This window comes from Neofelis nebulosa, chromosome 8 (assembly GCF_028018385.1).
Source record: "Neofelis nebulosa isolate mNeoNeb1 chromosome 8, mNeoNeb1.pri, whole genome shotgun sequence".
NCBI classification, from domain to species: Eukaryota; Metazoa; Chordata; class Mammalia; order Carnivora; family Felidae; genus Neofelis; species Neofelis nebulosa.
Window position 1 is genome coordinate 122,113,481 of NC_080789.1, and position 19,981 is coordinate 122,133,461.

The 19,981-nt window shown below is 40.5% G+C and overlaps 1 protein-coding gene across 4 annotated transcripts in view; it reads right to left on the reverse strand.

Moving 5' to 3' along the window:
* The window catches only part of SPAG6 (sperm associated antigen 6), a 67,205-nt gene that overhangs the window by 9,253 nt on the left and 37,971 nt on the right, over positions 1 to 19,981 (reverse strand). For 3 of the 4 annotated variants that reach the window (XM_058681720.1, XM_058681717.1, XM_058681718.1), the window contains 4 exons: positions 14,402 to 14,607; positions 13,277 to 13,450; positions 11,857 to 12,009; positions 8,291 to 8,482 (listed from right to left, as the gene is read on the reverse strand). In XM_058681720.1, coding sequence (XP_058537703.1) covers positions 8,291 to 8,482; positions 11,857 to 12,009; positions 13,277 to 13,450; positions 14,402 to 14,607 — 725 coding nt within the window. The remainder of the gene's footprint in view (positions 1 to 8,290; positions 8,483 to 11,856; positions 12,010 to 13,276; positions 13,451 to 14,401; positions 14,608 to 19,981) is intronic. The other variant, XM_058681721.1, reaches the window with a different exon arrangement.

Sequence of the window (19,981 nt, forward strand, 5' to 3'; positions counted from 1 at the left end):
CTTGTATTAAAGCCTGCCCCCTTCACTTCGGGAGGCCCCCCAGTCAGGTTGGCCCACAGCTGTTTCCCCCTGGAATCCCACACCTGCTTGTATGTGGTTTTGTGCTTCCTTCCTCCGATCACCCATTCTCTCTCAGGCCTTAGCCAACCTGGTCTTCTGCGATCCTACTACTGATTGTTTAACAGTGCTTTTGAAATCTCAAGGAGCGTTCTGATTCTCGCATCATGAATTTTACAATTGGCAAAACTGTAAACTCAGGGAAAACTTTCATCACATTTGTGCTATCAGTAAAGGCCCTGTTAATTTTATGGTTTCCCAGAACCCCGGGCTAAGCAGTCCTGCATAACTTCTCTCTCGATACGTTTGTCCTCAAACGTTGTTTCATAAACTAGATGAAATAAAGCAAGGAAGGTAAGAAATGCAACCCAACTTTCTTCCACAAGTAAGTTGGGACTAAACTTTCAGTCCCCGACACACCTAGTTATATCTTTGTGAGCCGTCTTAGGATCATGGTGACCTTAGCAGGCTGACAAATTTAACTTAACCGCTACTGGTGATAAGGTCTACTAATTGTGTAACACAGATCACAACCACCGTACCATGGTGATATACTATCGAGTTATTAACTGAGAATTCTAGAAGAGTCTAATGATCCTAGAAATACACTGAACTTTACTATCCTTTGTCAATAAGTATACTTGATTTATGACTCCATACTTCTAGAAAGTATATTAATTAATATTTTATTAACTTGTCAATTTCTGGGCTTTAGATTTTTTAACAACCCTTATTGAAATATAACATATACCGTAAATTCACTCATTTTAAGTACATAATTCAGTGGATTTTTAGTAAATTTACAGAGTGGTACAACTCTCACCACAACCTAATTTTTAGAACATCTTTATCGTCCCAGCAAGGAACTTCATTCCATTTGTAGTGACTCCCCCACCAGCCCTGGGCAACTTCTAACCTACTTCCTGTCTATAAATTTTATTTTTCTGGACAATTCATGTAAATGGAATCATAAAATCTGTGAACTTTGGAGTCTGGTGTCTTTCACTAAGTGTAATGTTTTTGGTTCATCCATGTGATAGCATTACTATTTCGAGAAATTGCCAGACTGGTTTTCAATGTGACTGCAACATTTTACATTTCCACCAGTAATGTAAGAAGGTTCGAAGGTTCGAGACTCTCCAAATAATGATCAACACTTGGTACTGTCTTATTAATTGTAGCCATTCTTGTGGGTGTGAATTAATAGCTCATTATGGTTTTTTGACTTGCATTTCTGTAGTGACTAATGAGGTTGAACGTTGTTTCACATACTGATTGGCCATTTGTTGGTAAAATGTCTATTCAGATCTTTTGCCCATTGTTTAAGTGGGTCATTTGTCTTCTTATTTTTGAGTTGTAAGAGCCCTTTATGTATTTTGAATACAGGTATTTTCTTGAATGTATTATTTGCAAATTATTTTTTCAAGTCTGTGGCTTTTTTTTTTTATTTTCTTAATGGTGTCTTTGAAAGCGTACACGCTTTCCATTTTGATAAAAACCACATGATGAATGTTTTTGTTTATCACTTGTGTTTAGGTGTCATTTCTAAGAAATTAATGCCTAAACCAAGATTTCTTATAAGAGTTTTGTACTCTTATACGTAGATCTATGATCCATTTTTAGTTAATTCTGGTATATGGTATGAGATAGGGGTCCAAATTAATATTTTATGTTTGAGGATATAATAATTGTCTCAGTGCCATTTGCTGAAAAGACTTAATCCTTTTCACATTAAATTGCCTTGGAACCTTTGTGAAAAATTAATTGACCATAAAAGGGTCTATTTCAGATTTTCAAAATTCATTTACATCGATATATGTACCATATATCTTGATTACCATACTATCTTGATTGTTGTAGCTTTGTAGTAAGTTTTCAAATTGGGCAGTATAAGTCTCTTTACAAGATTGTTTTGACTAGTCTGGTCCTTTGCATTTCCATGTGAATTTTAGGATCAGTTTCTCAAGTTCAGGGGAGAGGGGAAGCCAGTTGGGATTATGACAGAGATTGTATTGAATATATAGATCGATTTGGGCAGTATTTCCATCTGAACAATATCGAATCTTCCAGTCCATGAACGTGGAAGTTCTCTCTCCATTTATTCTGACCTTCTTTAACTTTTTTCAGCAATGTTTGGTAGTTTTCAGTGTAGAAATCTATACTTCTCTTATTAAATTTATGCCTAAGTATTTTATTCTTTTTGATACTACTGTGAATGAAACTATTGTCTTAATTTCATATTTTTTTAAGTTTATTTATAATCCCTATACCCATCGTGGACCTTGAACCCATGACCCCGAGATCAACAGTCGCCCACTCCACCGACTGAGTCAGCTAGGCACCCCTCATATTTAAATTGTTTATTACCAGCATATGAACCTATGATATATTTTAATATACTGATTTTATATCTGGTGATCTTGAACTCGTACTAGTTCTAGTATTTGAGTGTGTGTGTGTGTGTGTGTGTGTGTGTGTGTGTGTGTGTGTATTCCTTAGGATTTTCTACACACAAGATCATGTCATATGTTGGGTTTAAAATTGATTAGCCTTTAGAAAATATGCCTAATGGGGGCACCTGGGTGGCTCAGTCGGTTAAGCGCCCGACTTCGGCTCAGGTCATGATCTCATAGCTCGTGAGTTCGAGCCCTGCATCGGGCTCTGTGCTGACAGCTCAGAGCCTGGAGCCTGCTTCGGATTCTGTGTATCCCTCTCTCTCTGCCCCTCCCCCATTCACACTCTGTCTCTCTCTCCACTTCAAAAATAAATTTAAAAAAAATTTTAAAAGATTAAAAAAGAAAATATGCCTTATGTTTGGTTATTTATGGCAGTGAACAAAATAAAATAGTTCTTACAACTTCATACTCTGAATTATAGAGAATGTATATGGTGTAAACAAACTCTATTATTTCAGTAAATCAAGTGATTTATTACTTTCAAATAATACTAGATTATGGATTTTTCTAATTGTCACAGCATTTAGTAGCTAGTGTTTGTCGTTAAGTATACATAATATATGATGATATCAGAGAAGGAGTCATGAGCTGTCTATTTAGGGCAACTTGGGTTTGATCCAGGTTTTCCTATAAAGTAGCATACCATGTACAGGTCTATATTCATTCATTTTTCTGTCATCTCTAAAAGCGGACTCTGTCCACATTAATAAAAACTATTGTAAAACCCACAGTAAGCGACTAGCAACACTATATTTTAATCTCTTAACAACACACATAAGAATAGTAATGAACAAGATGAAATTGTCAATACTTGATACGACTTCAATTGTTTTTCACAGAAAACAAAAGAAATAACAAAAATTGTTGTTGCTCTCCTTAATGGATGATCATTAATGAAAACTGCCTAAAATGAATAATGTTTCTTATTCAAAAATTAATTTTGTTCTGAAAGCACTGTAGCCCAAAGAGTCACAGTTATTAAAAGGAAGGGGGAACATAAATCTTCATGACCTTGTGTTAGGCAAAGTCTTTTTAGATTGGGCTCCAAAAGGGCGAGCAACAAAAGAAAAAACAAACTGAACCCCATTAAAACACTGTCAATAAACTGATGACCACCCATAGAATGGAAGAAAATACTTGTGAATCATACATCTGATAAGAATTTGTATTTGAGATATATAAAGAACTCCTACTCAGTAACAAAAAGGTAACAGCCCAAATTAAAAATGGGCCAAGTGTCTGATTAGACATTTCTCCAAAGAAGATATACAAATGGCCAATAAGCACATCAAAAGATTTTTCAGCATCATTAGCCATCAGGGAAATGCAGATCAAAACCACACTGAGATACCAATTCACACCTACCGGGAGAGCTATAATGAAGAAACAAAGGTAATAACCAGTCTCAACAAGAATGTGGAAAAATTGGAACCCCGTACACTGCTGGTGGGAATATAGGAAATGGTGCAGCCACATTGGAAGGCAGTTTGGCCGTTCCTCAAAGTGTTAAAAAGAGTTATGATATGACCTCGCAAATGCCACTCCTGGGTTTATACCCCAGAGAAATGAAAACATACATCCACACACAAACTTGTACAATATGTTCACAGCAGCATTATTCATAATAATAAAAGAGTAGAAGCACGCCAAATGTCCATTAACTGGTGAATGGGTAAACAACATGTAGTATGGTGATGCAATGGAATATTATTTGACAATGAAAAGGAACGAAATATTGGTATGTGCTACAATATGGATGAACCTTGAAAGTTACGCTAAGTGACAGGAAGCCAGGCACCAAAGACCACATACAATGTATGATTCCATTAAAGTTTTTTTAACGTTTACTTATTATTGAGAAGCAGAGAGAGACAGAGCATGAACATGGGAGGGACAGTGAGAGGGGGAAGACACAGAATCCGAAGCAGGATCCAGGCCCTGAGCTGTCAGCACAGAGCCCGACGCCGGGCTCGAACTCACCAACCGCAAGGTCATGACCTGAGCCAAAGTCCGATGCTTAACTGACTGAGCCACCCAGGCGCCCCTGTGTAATTCCATTTAAATGAAGTGTCCAGAAGAGGCAATTCTCCAAAGACAGAAAGTAAATTAATGGTTGCCTGGAGCTAAGCAGGGAGGGTATGGAGTGATCCCTAAGGGGGGAATGAAAACGTTCTAAAATTAGATTGTGGGGACGACTGCATCTGTGAATGTACTAAAACCATTGAACTGTATACTTTAAGTGGGTGAATTATATGGCATATGAACTATATTTCAATAAAGCTGCTAAAAACCGAAGGGAGACCACTGTGATGGGAAGAACACAATAATTAAGTCATGTTAGAAATACTTTCGTAACGAAGGTAATCGAATGAACCTACTCAGATGCCAACCTAAGATGGACCATTTCAGTATGATGCCCCTAAATCAAAACAAATGAAAAGGCAACTGTGTGAATAGTTTCAAAATGTATGTAGGTGAGCTTGTTAGATAAAAGTTAGATATTTTCTTGCAGCTTTTAATACGGCATTTGAAATAACAGGTGCAGGCAGATAGAAGGCTCTGTGTGAAAACATGCGAGCAATTCCAAGGGACTGCTCATTGGTTCTCCTGGATCAGAACCAATTAGAGAATGCTTACAGAAGCTGACCTGCCTTTGGGACAAAATGAACTTCAACGTGGCCTTTAATGTGAAAGCTGCCACAGAGTAACAAATGAGAAATGCCATTAGATGGTTCCTAAAGCTCTTGGATACATTTTTCCCTACTGAGATAATGTCAAATCAAACAGACTTGGACTTTCATTGTAAAGCCCTTAAAACAACCAAGGTTAGAATCCAAGAAACCTTGGGGAAGCAAAAATAATAATCAAGTCCCTACAATAAGAAAATATTTAGATGGACTTAAAAGGCCTTGGAAAGATTGCTGACAGGATAATGATTGATAAAGATCGTGCTTTTTAATTTAATACCCACTGTATTTCCTGAAAATAAATATTGTATCAAACATAGACAAAAGGAGCCTTAACTTCTATGAGTAAACCTGAATGTTTGAATAAAACTAATTTTGTTAAACTTACACACAATAAAAACAATCTTATTTCAATTAAAAATTTTTTTTTCAACGTTTTTTATTTATTTTTGGGACAGAGAGAGACAGAGCATGAATGGGGGGGGGGGGGGCAGAGAGAGGGAGACACAGAATCGGAAACAGGCTCCAGGCTCCGAGCCATCGGCCCAGAGCCTGACGCGGGGCTCGAACTCACGGACCGCGAGATCGTGACCTGGCTGAAGTCGGACGCTTAACCGACTGCACCACCCAGGCGCCCCCAAAACAATCTTATTTCAAAAGGTGAAGTTCTCAAACCTATTTTACTCTAGTGATATTTATACAACCTAACATGATAACAATTCATTAAAAACCAAGTTATATAAACTTAGTAGCATGTAAAAAGTATACAGTGCTACCTAAGACACTATTTATAAGGGTTTCTCAAACTATAAATGCTCTTGACTCCACAATTGATTATTCAGTCTATAGCTAACATATGCCTTTATTTCTAAAACTTAAAGGCAAATAAAAGTTGTTCAAGGCAGTAATCTGAAAGTGATAGATACTGCTAATACTTTATGTCTTGGTAATCCAGAAGTTGAACATGATTATTATTACATATCGGGCACAGCTTGCACCTGTGGAGACCCTGCTAGGGGAGGCCGTAGTCTTTGGACCGCTAGAGGTCAGGGTGGGATGGGTAAGAAATGAGGAGGGAGGTGGGGGGGGGGGGGGAGTGGAGGTGCAAATGAGAGAAAAGAGGGAGGAAGAAAAGGCAAGCATGGTGATGGGTTAAAAAAATATGAGGCAAAAAGAGAACTACATACATAGGTTGAAATGATACATATGTAAATCGGCTGTACTTGGACAACTCAAAACTGGAAAGGCGATTGTGGTTTCTCACCAGAAAGCCAAAGAGTCACAGAACTGTTAGCCAGGGAAAGGCCTTGGCATATTATCGGTCTTCCTCTCTACCAAGCACTGCCAGCCAGCATCCACTCGACGCTGGAGAAATGTAAGGGAAGCCCTGAATCTATTAAATCATTGCGGTGATCTGGAAAGTCTTACAAAAATTGAAAAACTGTTAGTCTTAGAAGTAAACTTCCCTCAATGAATCTGTAGTGAAATAACGTGTAAATATAACCAAACAAACATAAATTCACTTTTAGAAGTTTATAAAGCCAATAAGTGATTCTGTAACTTTCAGAACCCCTCAGCTGTATCGTTCAAGTAAATTTCCTGCCTTGTTACACCATGTGAAGTTGCTTCAGCAAACATGCTTTCCGATTTGTTAATTTATTGTTTTAACTAAAATTTAAATGGAATTTAACTTACTATCGTTAGTTTATTTTGAATTATTATCTTTTCTGTGCACTTTCCTCAGTCCAAGTCGATTCTGCAAACTGCTTTCAGAAAAGTACAGGGACTATCCTGGGAAACATTTTTTCTTTCTTTGAAATTCTAAAACTATTAAACAACCCATCCTAATTAAACTCATGCTTTGTGAATCTTTCTAGTAGCTGGTAATATTTTTTCAGAAAGCTTGTCTTTTTTAAAAATACATGATTTAGGGCACCTGGGTGGCTCAGTTGGTTAAGTGTCCAACTTTGGCTCAGGTCATGATCTCACAGTTTGTGGGTTTGAGCCCCTCATCAGACTCTGTGCTGACAGCTCGGAGCCTGGAGCCTGCTTTGAATTCTGTGTCTCCCTCTCTCTCTCTCAAAAAAATAATTAAAAAAAAAATTTAAAAAAATTTTAATGCATGATATATAAATGTTTAACTTAGTGAATCTTATGGACATTTTTCTTTTAAGGAACAAACAAAACATATAATTAAAAGATCAAGCAGACTTGGAGTTAGAAGAGGTAGATCATGGCTTCAAGAATACCCTCTGACCACTTGTATTATACCTTTGGAAAGCACCTTAAATTCTTTTCAACTCAATTTTTTAATGTTAACCGGACCAAAGTTCTAACCAATTCCACCTCCAGAATCCTATTATTCAATTCCGATTCCATAAGAAAAGTCAACGTGTTGGGGCGCCTGGGTGGCTCAGTCGGTTGAGCATCCGACTTCAGCTCAGGTAACGATCTCACGGTCCGTGAGTTCAAGCCCCGCGTCCAGCTCTGGGCTGACAGCTCAGAGCCTGGAGCCTGCTTCCGATTCTGTGTCTCCCTCTCTCTCTGCCCCTCCCCCGTTCATGCTCTGTCTCTCTCGGTCTCAAAAATAAGTAAATGTTAAAAAAAAAAAAAAAAGAAAAGTCAACGTGAATGCAGAATGCAAAACCCAGTCATTCACTTTACAAACCACACTGCACCTATAGAGAACTTTCTTTAAAATACATCACTGACTTAAAAAAAAAAAAAAATATATATATATACATACATACATATATATACATGATATATATATCTATATACATATATAGATCATATGTATAGATCATACATATATAGATATCATATATAGATATATGATATAGATCATATATATAGATCATCACATACATAGATCATACATATATATATCACTGACTTTTGGAGATAAGGGCGACTGATTTTCAAAGAAAAGTCACCTCAACTTCAGTTCTTCTGACAAGTTTGTATTTCTTGACTAATAAGATCAGCATGATCCATAATGATAACTTAACACCTTTAAAATGACATTATTTTTAAGAATGGGTCAGGTCTAGCAAATTTTCATCCAGCTGTTAAAAAGGAAGCGCTTACTTTTGTCTGAAGATCCTCTGAGCTCTCCGTGGACATGTACAGCGAAAGCAGTACGGGCAGGGTGTTTGTGACGGCAACGGCCCGCGCGTGCTCCGGGGTATGTCTCCCAATCTGTCCCAGGGCCCAGGCGGCCGCAGCCTTAATGTGATCTTCTGGCTCTTCGGACAGGCAGACCGACAACTGGGGCACAGCCTGCAGCGTCCATCAAAAGAGCGAGTGGTATGAGTCCAGAGTGGGATTAAAGAGGCTCCCGTGTCTCCCAAACATGAGAAGGCATCATTTTGGCCTTGATCCTTTTTTTCCTCAATGGTTCGATAAATGAGCACGTCACAGGGGCTGTCATTTTTCAAGTCGATAAAATGACTAGAACTAATTTACCTTAATTATCTGTAACAATCCAACTAAACTAAGAACATCTCTGCTAGCGTTTCCTCCCCAAATAGGCATTTAACCAAACAACAGATGTCCCGGGCTAGCATATTACGGGCAAAACCAGATTCCACTGTGACAAAATAAAAGTGCTCAGGGTTTTGAAACCTTTTATCGGCCTTTGTTTAAAAAGTTAATTTAGAATCCTTTAAAAAAATCACCTTTCACCAAGTATAATAGATCTGACAACAAAATAACTACTATAGATCCAAAATTACAAGAACGAGCCAGAATTCCATTTAAGTAACATTTAGATGAAGTACCTTCACTAAAAACTTTCCTGAATACTAAATAATTTTCACTTATTTTGGCTAACTTTTAAATGATAGTTTTTTCCATTCTAACATGATTAAATGTCAAAGTAGAAATGATTACTTTTGTTATACAGATAGCATGTGCTTATATTTCGCTCAGGCTTCAGTTTTATCTCGATACTCAAAGCAGAATTAACTAACGGGTCTCAAAGACACCATAGTTTATATACCCAAGGAAGACTCAAATAACCAAATCGATTTATAATTCCAAATTCTGTACAGGCATAACTTCCTAACTCATTTGAGACTATAATAATTACCACCTCAGGGCGCCTGGGTGGCTCAGTCGGTGAAGCATCTGACACTTGATTTTGGCTCAGGTCACGATCTCACGGTTCATGGGTTCAAATCCCACATCAGGCTCCGCACTGACAAGTGCAGATCCTGTTTGGGATTCTGTCTCCCTCTCTCTGCCCCTCTCCTGCTGATGCGTGTTCTCTCTCTCTCTCTCTTTCAAAACAAATAAATAAAACTTAAAAAAATTTAGTCATAAAAAAAAGGATAATAGGGGCGCCTGGGTGGCGCAGTCGGTTAAGCGTCCGACTTCAGCCAGGTCACGATCTCGCGGTCCGTGAGTTCGAGCCCCGCATCAGGCTCTGGGCTGATGGCTCGGAGCCTGGAGCCTGTTTCCGATTCTATGTCTCCCTCTCTCTCTGCCCCTCCCCCGTTCATGCTCTCTGTCTCTCTCTGTCCCAAAAATAAATTAAAAAAAAAGTTGAAAAAAAAAATTTAAAAAAAAAAAAAAAAAAAAAGGATAATTATCACCTTAAATTTAGTATCATAAAAGCCAATCTTGTCACATGGTCAGGCTACCATAGCAAAGGCCAAATGATCATGTATACTTTCTTTTTGTCTGCCTATATTTTTTATTTATTTTTTTAAAAGTTCATTTATGTATTTTGAGAGAGAGAGGGTGAGTGTATGAGCAGGAGAGGGGCAGAGAGAGAGAGAATCCCAAGCAGGCTCTGCCCTGTCAGCACAGAGTCCGATGCGGGGCTTGAACTCACAAATCACGATCTGAGCTGAAACCAAGAGCCAGACGCTTAACCAACCGAGCCACCCAGGCGTCCCTCGTCTGCCTTTAAATTTGGTTATTAGTAAGACCAATTTCCTGAAGAAACCTGCCATATCTCTTCACTGGCTTCCTTCTTACCACTAAAAATGTGCATCTGCCAATACGAAAAAGGTCAGATCTGTCTGCAGAGTGAGGAACCTTTCCAGAAACCCCGTACTTCTGGGATACATCACGAATGAAGCAGCAAGAGGGAGAGAAGGCACCTTCTCCCCATCCCCCCAAATTCTGACTTACTGGCCTCGGTTGTTATGAATGTGCTTTGAAAATTACCAAGTGTTATTTGAATGTGAGTTGTTACTAGGCCCTGTACCGCAGAGGAAAAGGAAAGAATAACGCGGCTCCGTGTGGTTTGCCTCAAACTGCGGCTGCCTCCACCCCGCTCTTCACTGACTGAAAGGCAAACTAGGTGGGAGAGGACAGCGGCGACCCTAGACCAAAGGAGGGGAGCGCCTCCTGGTTAGTCTGGGGAAGAAACACGGGGAGCAAAAGCAATGGCTTCTTACATGCTTTCCTACGTGTAAGCTTTCTGACTCTGCGCAGAGAACTGCAAATCGAAAATCCCAATAACATCCCCACGGTGACCCTTCAGAAAGCGGTACCACCGCTCTAGTCACTATCACAGTCTTTGGTAATAGAAGAACAAAAGGAAAAGCGCAGGATAAAAAGGGAGGGGAGCAAAGAATTATCAAGGAATAGGTAGAAAATAAAGATCTGAGGTTCCTCTTTATTCTGAGGATTAGCAAGGGATATAAAAAAAAATCCACACTTCTGTTTAACATACAGCAGCAGGTTTTCTATGCTGATAAGAAACCCACACCCTAGAGGGTTGCCAGAGACACTGTAAGCCTACAGCTTTTGAAGCATTCTTTGGGAGATCAGTATTTATTCATTCAAGAAATATTTTTCGAGCACCTACTACGTGCCAAGGCGACACTCCGTGGTGGGTCAATACCGAGCTGAGATAGGGCCAAATCCCTAGAGCAAGGAAACAAAAACATTACTATCTGATGTGTCCTCTGAATTGCCTACCTCTGAGAAGAGAAATTAGTTCACGAAAGCTGACGGAGAGAAGGCGGGTAAAGAAGGGAAGACCTAGTCTTGTCATCTCCTACCCAAGTGACGGGAAACAGGATAATGTGTAGACGTCAGAGAATAATAAAGACGACCACCAGGAATGTTGTTTATAACAGTTGTTTTATACATAAATCAAAGTGTGCTTTAAGTGTCTGTAAATGTGTAGTCAATCCTTCAAGATCCAAATACACTCAATATTTTTTCAAGCTTATTTGTTTTTGAGAGAGAAAGAGCGCTCAGGGGAGGGGGCGGAGAGAGAGGGAGAGAGGGAATCCCAAGCAGGCTCCACACTGTCAGCGCAGAGCCTGCCACGGGGCTCGAACTCACAGACCATGAGATCATGACCCGAGCCGAAACCAAGAGTCAGACGCTTAACCGACTGAGCCACCCAGGGACCCAGTACATTGACTATTTAAACGCACATAATACCAATACTCAGAGGCGTTGATAGTTGGTTGCTACTAAACACTGGCTAAAACTGTAAACTCCTGCAGAGTAAACTTTATTTCAAGCGTTGCTTTGGGACACTTATTCATGAGCCTCGAAAACATTTGTTCAGGCAGGTCTTTTACTCCGGTCACTTATGCTTTATACTCTGTGGGAGAGCATGTGTCTGTGGCTCTGTGTTAGAACACGTCCCTGCAGTAACTAGACGAAATGACACAAGCACAGACCTTGGAGACGATCACCGCCATCGCCAGGTTCTCAGAATGAGCCGCGACATAGCCGAGCATCATGATGCCAGGCAATCTTATGTTTCCTTTGCAGGACCCGATACAGTCAGTCACGGCAGCCACTCCTCCTGTGTTAACTATCAGCTGGGAAAGCTAGGAGACAAGGAGAGCCAATCACCGTGACCGTGGAGCGTAAGGTGGCCTGCAAATATGACTTTAGTCTTGCCAAATTTTTTTTAGGGAGGACCTAAAAGCCATCTAGTGAAATTTGAAGTACTTAGTGAGATTATTGTATTCATTAAGGAAACGTACAAGTATAATAATCCCACAGTTTCAAAAGTGCAGATAGACTCATGGTGAGGAGCCACTCGGTGGTTTCAATTTTTCATGCATCGACCGCACACCTTTCATCCTGATTTTAATGGATGTCAAAATTCCTCACCTAGACACTAAGCCTAGGGCTAGTTCATAACTAGCTAACTACGGAAACCCCCAGTCACAATGCGGGAGTCTGGAGCACATTAATCACCGGATGCCAAAAGACAATGTCAGACTGGAAATATTCTAGCCTAATTATCCCCCCTTCGCTAGCAATGATTACTGGCTGATTGCCAGTCTTCAATCTTGAAACATCTCAACCAGATGAAGATGTTAGGTGACAAAAAGAATGAGGACTTGAACTAAGTTTAGTGAAATGAAATTGATCAGTCAAAATATACACGGGAGAAAATACAACTTGAGAATCTACCCGGACTTGCTTCGTCGTTACTCCTTCAGCATCTGAGAACTCAAGCAGTTAGTAGAGGGGTGATTCGAGGCTGTGGGCCTGGCGGTCTCTTCACACCCAGAGGCACACTGTCTCGCACTACTCCCAGCTGACCTAGAATGGCCTGGATGTCAAAAGCCCACGGCCCCCACAATTTAGAAGTGGAAAGCAGGAAATTATTAAAAAACTGAGATTTTAGGCTCAAACTCCTTTGACATAACCCGGTGGTTCTCACCTAGGGGCACTTTTTTGTCCCCTGGGAAACATCTGGCAATCTCTGGAGACATTTTTGTCGTGATGGGGGTAGGGGTACTACTGGCACCTAGTGGGGAGAGGCCAGGAAGGCCGCTAAACATCCATCCTATGGGGTACAGGACAGGCCCCCGCAACAAAGAATCACCCTGTCCAAAGTGTCCATAGCGCCGAGGATGAGAAGCCCTCACCCAACCAGATGGTGTGGCACAGCACTCGGGCCCTGTAAACAAACCGATGTTTTACATAAAAACGAACTACGTGTTCCTGTAGCTTAAAACCCTATATATATATATACATATATATACACGTATACATGTATATATATACGTATATACATATATATACGTATACGTATACATATATATATATATATTTATTTTATTTTATTTTTTTTTTTACCTCCGGTGTATGTTTTGCAATCTCTCTAATTAAAGTAGAAGCATTTTTCTTCACGTAGTCATCTTTGTCCTTCAGGCAGGTGAGTACAACTGGGAAAATCTCTGCCTCAACCACCATTTCTGCCAGGTCCACGGAGTGCTTCGCAATCTGACTGAGAGCCGAAAGGACCTGACGCTGTGGAGCGAAACCCAAAATAAAACGAAACGTGACACAGAGCTTGTTGCAGAGTTCCGATCTGAACAGCTTTACGTTCAAATTCCTGGATAAAAGGGAAAAGACAACTACATTGCTAATATAACCTTAGATTTAGGAGTCTTGAGACCATCAATTCCTACTCTCTTATACCTAAATACTCCATTTCTTAAATTCCCTAATCTCCAAGTTAAATGTCTTCATCCTTCTGTGGACTATTTAAGTCTCTTTATCCATGCAGATGATCAAAGAAGATGACCTTTGGATGAATAATATTTCTTAATTAACACTCACATTATTAATTTATGACACGGGCGGTAATGTAGTACAAAAATGATCAAGCCGAAGTAACCTCTTATTTTGGGCATCATGCTGATACCGTTTCAAAGAACTTTCCATGCCTGAGTTAACATTAACTAAGATTTTAAAATCTTATAGAAAATAACTACTAGAATATGCAAGTATAGTTAGTGACTATTCACTGAAAATTAGATCGTAGAAAGCTGTAAAAAAAAAAAAGACATAGAAATAAATCTCGATACAATGAAGGAAACTAAAAACAAAATGACTAAGATAAACACGGCAATTTTCATAAGAAACTTAAACATAATAGTGGTGGGCTAGAAAACCTTTGGGCCCCTGCCCACCCTGAGATTCAGTCATTGTGTAATTCCTTATTTAATAGTGTTCATACTGATGCTACATGCAGTCTACAGCATTGCACATATTTTAACCAGATATGTCTATCATCTAATCTCTACAGCAGAAGGTCCACATATTAAAAGACCAAATACATAACATACCCATATCTGTTTTCAATAACCTCCTAATTATTTTTAAATGTATAATATTAAGCTCCTCCCATTTCCATTTTCTTAGGTAGTCAGAAGCCTGATTTGTCTGTTTGTTTGTCTGAACTTCATTTTCAAGTACCTTTAATTTGGAATCGGGGTTCAGGATCATCTGGGCTAAGTGAGCGATGGCCCCCACGTCCACTACGGTCTGTGCTAACTCTGGAGAATGCTTTGAAATATCACTGAGGGCCGAAGCAGCAATCCTTTTCAAAGCAATTTCTGGCTCCTGGATACAGAGTACTAACAGAGGAACTGCTCCCGCGTCCACCACAGCTTGTGACAGTTCTGTGGGTCCAAGAAAAGTAATTAAGTGAGGATGGGTGACTGACCCTTGTGCAAGCCATTTTTCACCCTGACAGATACAGCAAAGAAAAAAGGGGAGGGTGTACTTCACTGTGTCGACATCTGCATTTCAAATCAGCCTTCCCGGTTTCATAAACCATGTGGACCAATCCTGAGCTGAAAAGAATACAGGTCAATAGATGGACCTCCATTTACATGAACACATTTGAGGTAGATTAGGCTGAAATGGCTTGTTATTCTTTTTTTTTTTTTTTTAAGAGAGTAAGCAGATGTCAGCTGTTTAAGCTCTGACAATTCTTCACTTCTCAATAGGCAAGCATTTTATGCATGGTTTACAATAACAGAGAAAATTAAAGTACCAAAAATTTACCAACCACACTAATTAGGCAGTATTTTGTGCTACTTACATGAGTAAACATTAACATGAATCTTGGGCCAATAATGTCAATTTTTAAATTCCTTTCATCTTACAGTACTTTTTAAAAGAATTTAACTTGTTCAAAATTAAAAGATGCGTTTTCACTGTACGTGTAAAATGAGATCTACAACTGAACATGCTTTAATACATAAATGTTTATGTTTACACAAAGGGAAGCATTTCTCTTAACCATTTTGCATGTCAGAAGTAAAACCTTTTGAATATACATGCCGATTTACTTGTGTGTCCAAGTAAAACAGCTGTAAAAATAACCCATCTTAAATTATAGAGTGAGGGAAACAAGCAGGCAGACCCATATAATATATAATATACAATATGTAATATATATGTAAAAAATGTCTTTTGAGAAGTGTAAAACACCATGCATAGTTACGGATTCTCCTCTCGTCGTATTCATGGCCTCTCTTACTGAATCACATATACCCATTTCTATAATCTCTTCCTTCCAGATTATGTTCTCATTTTCCCAGATTTGTAGTGCCTTGGTAATTTATGTCTTAATAGCCAAGCTAAGATACCTATTTAGCATATCACTTAAAGTCTTTCATTAAGAAAAAAACACACGGTGTTTGATTTCTCAAAAGATTGGTAATATCACATTTTCTAAAAGGAAATAATGTTAGAAAATACAGGTTACAGTGTCCAATATTTGTTTTCCTTCAATTACTATAATTATCCTAGAAGTTCCAATATTATATAAATGATGCATTCCTTCTCTCATTAGATGAGTATCAGTGGAAGGTTATTATGTGCCAGACGCACATCAACTCTGGTGCACATGACCCACTTCTACAAATTAACACTACATTGATTAGCAAATACGTTTCCATTTTAAAAATCTAACATGAAATATGAAATGCAATGAGAAGTTAATATGTAATCTCAAGAACGAGAGGCAGATAAGAGGAAGATGGTTAAAAAATAAAAAAAGGACAACAGCAACAGACTGGAATATCAACCTCCCAATATAACAGATTCCCCAGAAGCTTCTCTGGGATTCTACTGCAATTACCTGAAGACCCATGGAGACAGCAGGTGAAATAGGTGATTACTGTTATCTGTCGCACACGGGGAAAATTGAAAGAAAACGTAAAGTGTGATATTGTATGTGATTTATGTATAGAATTTTCATATTTCGTTAATTAGTAACATGTTACTTAATTCGATTCAGTCCAAATAATCCAGGTGCTGTAGTCATGTCAACTTTATGTGTACATATTTAAGAGCACCTGGAATGTATACACAGTCCCGCCTTGGGATGATGTGGCTTAAGAGTTTGCAGCCTGATGATGGTGTGAAGGCGATATACGTTCAGCAGAAACCGTGCTTTGAATTCTGAGTTCGGAGCTTTTCCCAGGCCATCGATACCTACACAGGCGCTAGGCTGTCTGCTGATGCTGGGCAGGGACGGCGAAGCCTCAGCTCCCGGGACAGCCGCGCCGTCCCCAGGGGGAACAACCGATACACTCACAACCGCGCTGCACCCACGCGACCCTTCTGTGTTCCGCCTTCCATGCCGTGCTCGCTAAATTACGGGAGACACTCAGCACTCCGTTACAAAGTAGTCTCTGCGTCTGATGATTTTGCCCAACCGGAGGCGAATGTACGTGTTCGGAGCACGTTTAAGGTCGGCGAGGCTAAACTGTAGGTTAGGTGTGTCAAACGCGTTTTCGGGGGCGCCTGGGTGGCTCAGTGGGTTAAGCGTCCGACTTCGGCTCAGGTCATGATCTCGCGGTCCGCGGGTTCGAGCCCTGCGTCGGGCTCTGTGCTGACAGCCCAGAGCCTGGAGCCTGTTTCGGATTCTGTGTCTCCCTCTTTCTCTGACCCTCCCCTGTTCATGCTCTCTCTCTCTCTGTCTCAAAAATAAATAAATGTTGAAAAAAAATTAAAAAAAAAATAAAAACGCGTTTTCGACTTAGGATCTTTTCGGTTCACAATGGATTTCTCAGGACATAACCCTGTTGTAAGTTGAGAAGGTCTGTAATGGGCTGCACGTTTTGTTTCGAAACAACAGAAGGATCAGTTCATCTATGTGAATGTTCACTTTTTTTTTTTTTTTAATGTTTCCTAAGAGTAACGATATGCGGCAAACCGTTAATAAACACTGAGGTTCTTTTTTTAAAAAAATCTATTATCTGGGGCGCCTGGGTGGCGCAGTCGGTTAAGCGTCCGACTTCAGCCAGGTCACGATCTCGCAGTCCGTGAGTTCGAGCCCCGCGTCAGGCTCTGGGCTGATGGCTCGGAGCCTGGAGCCTGTTTCCGATTCTGTGTCTCCCTCTCTCTCTGCCCCTCCCCCGTTCATGCTCTGTCTCTCTCTGTCCCAAAAATAAATAAAAAGCGTTGAAAAAAAAAAAAAATTAAAAAAAAAAAAATCTATTATCTTTGTAATTCCCATGCATTTTATCCTTTTCTTGACTTGCTGTTAGAGTGCCATACCCTCCGTTTCCTCAACCCTATCGTGTTAATAATAAATGTTAATAATAATAATAAATAAAAGTCTATAATGTTACCAATAAAGCAAACTCTGTTCTTCTGACTTGTTACCCAATCCCAACCAAAGCTGTTCTCTTTTTTTAGTTTTGTTTTGTTTTTTTCTGGGGGGGGGGGGGCCTGAGTTGGGGAGGGGCCAAGAGAGATGAGGGACAGAGGATCTGAAGTGGGCTCTGTGCCAAAGATTCTTAACCAACTGAGCCACCCCGGCGCCCCCCAAGCTGTTCTCCACTCTGTCCAGAACAGTGATGTTAAATGTGAGGAAGGCCAGGGATGGCCCTGGAGGAAGCCTTCCTGTGAAGGTAGCAAGCTTCCCACAACATGGATGGAGCCGACTCATTCTGTACTTGAGACTTCGTATACGTCACGTCTCCAAATGGATACGGTCCTATACAAACTGGGATCAGACACACGTCGTTATTTGCGAATCATCATTCTACTACCTTCATATACACAAGGGATAGGGCAGTGCCTAGACAGGTAAGAACACAGTGGGCCGGGGGGCACCTGGGTGGCTCAGTTTGTCAGTTCGAGCCCCGCATCAGGCTCTGCGTTGGCAGTGAGGAGCCTGCTTGGGATTCTGTCTCTCTGCCCCTCCCATGCTCACTCTCCGTCTCTCTCAAAGAAACAAACATCAGAAAAACACAGTCGGCCTAGAGGATGCACACTGTACCATATTACACATGCTACAGACGATTTCATCCTGCCTCTGTCACTACTCTTTTTCCTGTGGCATATCCTCCCCCTTTCCCTACTCCTGCTGTCTCTGGCATTTCTGTGCCAGTCACTGTTGGTGTCCACCCGGTAGCCTTTGTCAGCCGGGGCCTGAGGAGAAGTCAACCGGGAGCATCTGTGACAGGTTTTTCTCTGTCACAAATGGAAACACAGAAGGAGGAAACACCGACTCTTTGCTGGACATGGGCAAGTGTGTGAACGACATCTGCAACTCCTACATCCATCTCGCAACTATAACGGAAGAAATCGCCAATATTCTAAGGATGGCTGAGCACAAAAATGAAAAACATCTGGGTCCTCCCTGATGCTGTTCGGCTGCATAACCAACCCCGGAACTGCCCTGACTCTGAACTTGTGCGCCACGGAAACTACAAAATGTCCTTATCGGTTAGGCCATTTGTACTTGATAGTCTGTAGCTTAGAGCCAAAAACATCCTGGCGTAATCCCGTCCTCTCTCCTCCTCGGTAAGTGCACGTATTTTCCTCTCTTCCTCTGGTCGTCAGGTGTTCATGAAGTGCTCACCGAGTGAGAGAAACTTGGCCGGATCTTGGGGAAGCAGAACAAGCCACTGTTCTGTCCTAGCAGACTTAGCCCAGGGCGAATGCACGAACAGACCCCTGCAAGTGCGGAGCTAGGAGTCAAGTCTGTGGCGTGGCTGGGGAAAATGTACACGGGGCGTCCCAGGCAATGCCTCCCACGTCACTTCCTTCTCCCCTTTTCTTTTGTCCTGTGCTTTTCTACCCTGAAAAGAGCAGCCTTTGTAACCAATGCACAGCGAATTCTGGTACATTTATTTATTTATTTATTTTTTTTTTATTTTTTAATATATGAAATTTACTGTCAAATTGGTTTCCATACAACACCCAGTGCTCATCCCAAAAGAATTCTGGTACATTTAAAAATCACTTCCCATAGGAGAAATGTCATGGGTTCGTTTTTAAGTCTAATTTGAAAATGAATTTTGGTTCAATCAATTATCCTACTTACAAAATCAAAGATTGATACATATAGCCTCAGGTGCTCATTAAAGGTGTGACCAGAAGAAAAGCAGCGGGTCAAGAAATGTATCTCGGGGCGCCTGGGTGGCGCAGTCGGTTAAGCGTCCGACTTCAGCCAGGTCACGATCTCGCGGTCCGTGAGTTCGAGCCCCGCGTCAGGCTCTGGGCTGATGGCTCGGAGCCTGGAGCCTGTTTCCGGTTCTGTGTCTCCCTCTCTCTCTGCCCCTCCCCCGTTCATGCTATGTCTCTCTCTGTCCCAAAAATAAATAAAAAACGTTGAAAAAAAAATTTAAAAAAAAAAAAAAAAAAAAAAAAAGAAATGTATCTTAGTGCCTGAGAATAGCCTCATTTAAAATTTTAACTAAATCTTCAAAACTTAGTTTTTAAAAAGTAAATCGTCTACTAGGCAGTAACATTCACCATAATCATTACTGTTAGATAACAAGCGAGACTGGAAGCAGTTATACAAAGAAAAATGCAGAGGGACACCTGGGTGGCTTGGTTGGTTAAGCGTCTAACACTTGGTTTTGACTCAGGTCGTGATCTCACAGTTCGTGGAATCGAGTCCCGCGTCAGGCTCCTTCTGACAGCGTGGAGCCTGCTTGGGATTCTCCCTCTTCCTCTCTCCTTCTCTCACTGCCTCTCCCCCACTTGCACATGTTCTCTCTCTTAAAAGATAAATAAACTTAAAAA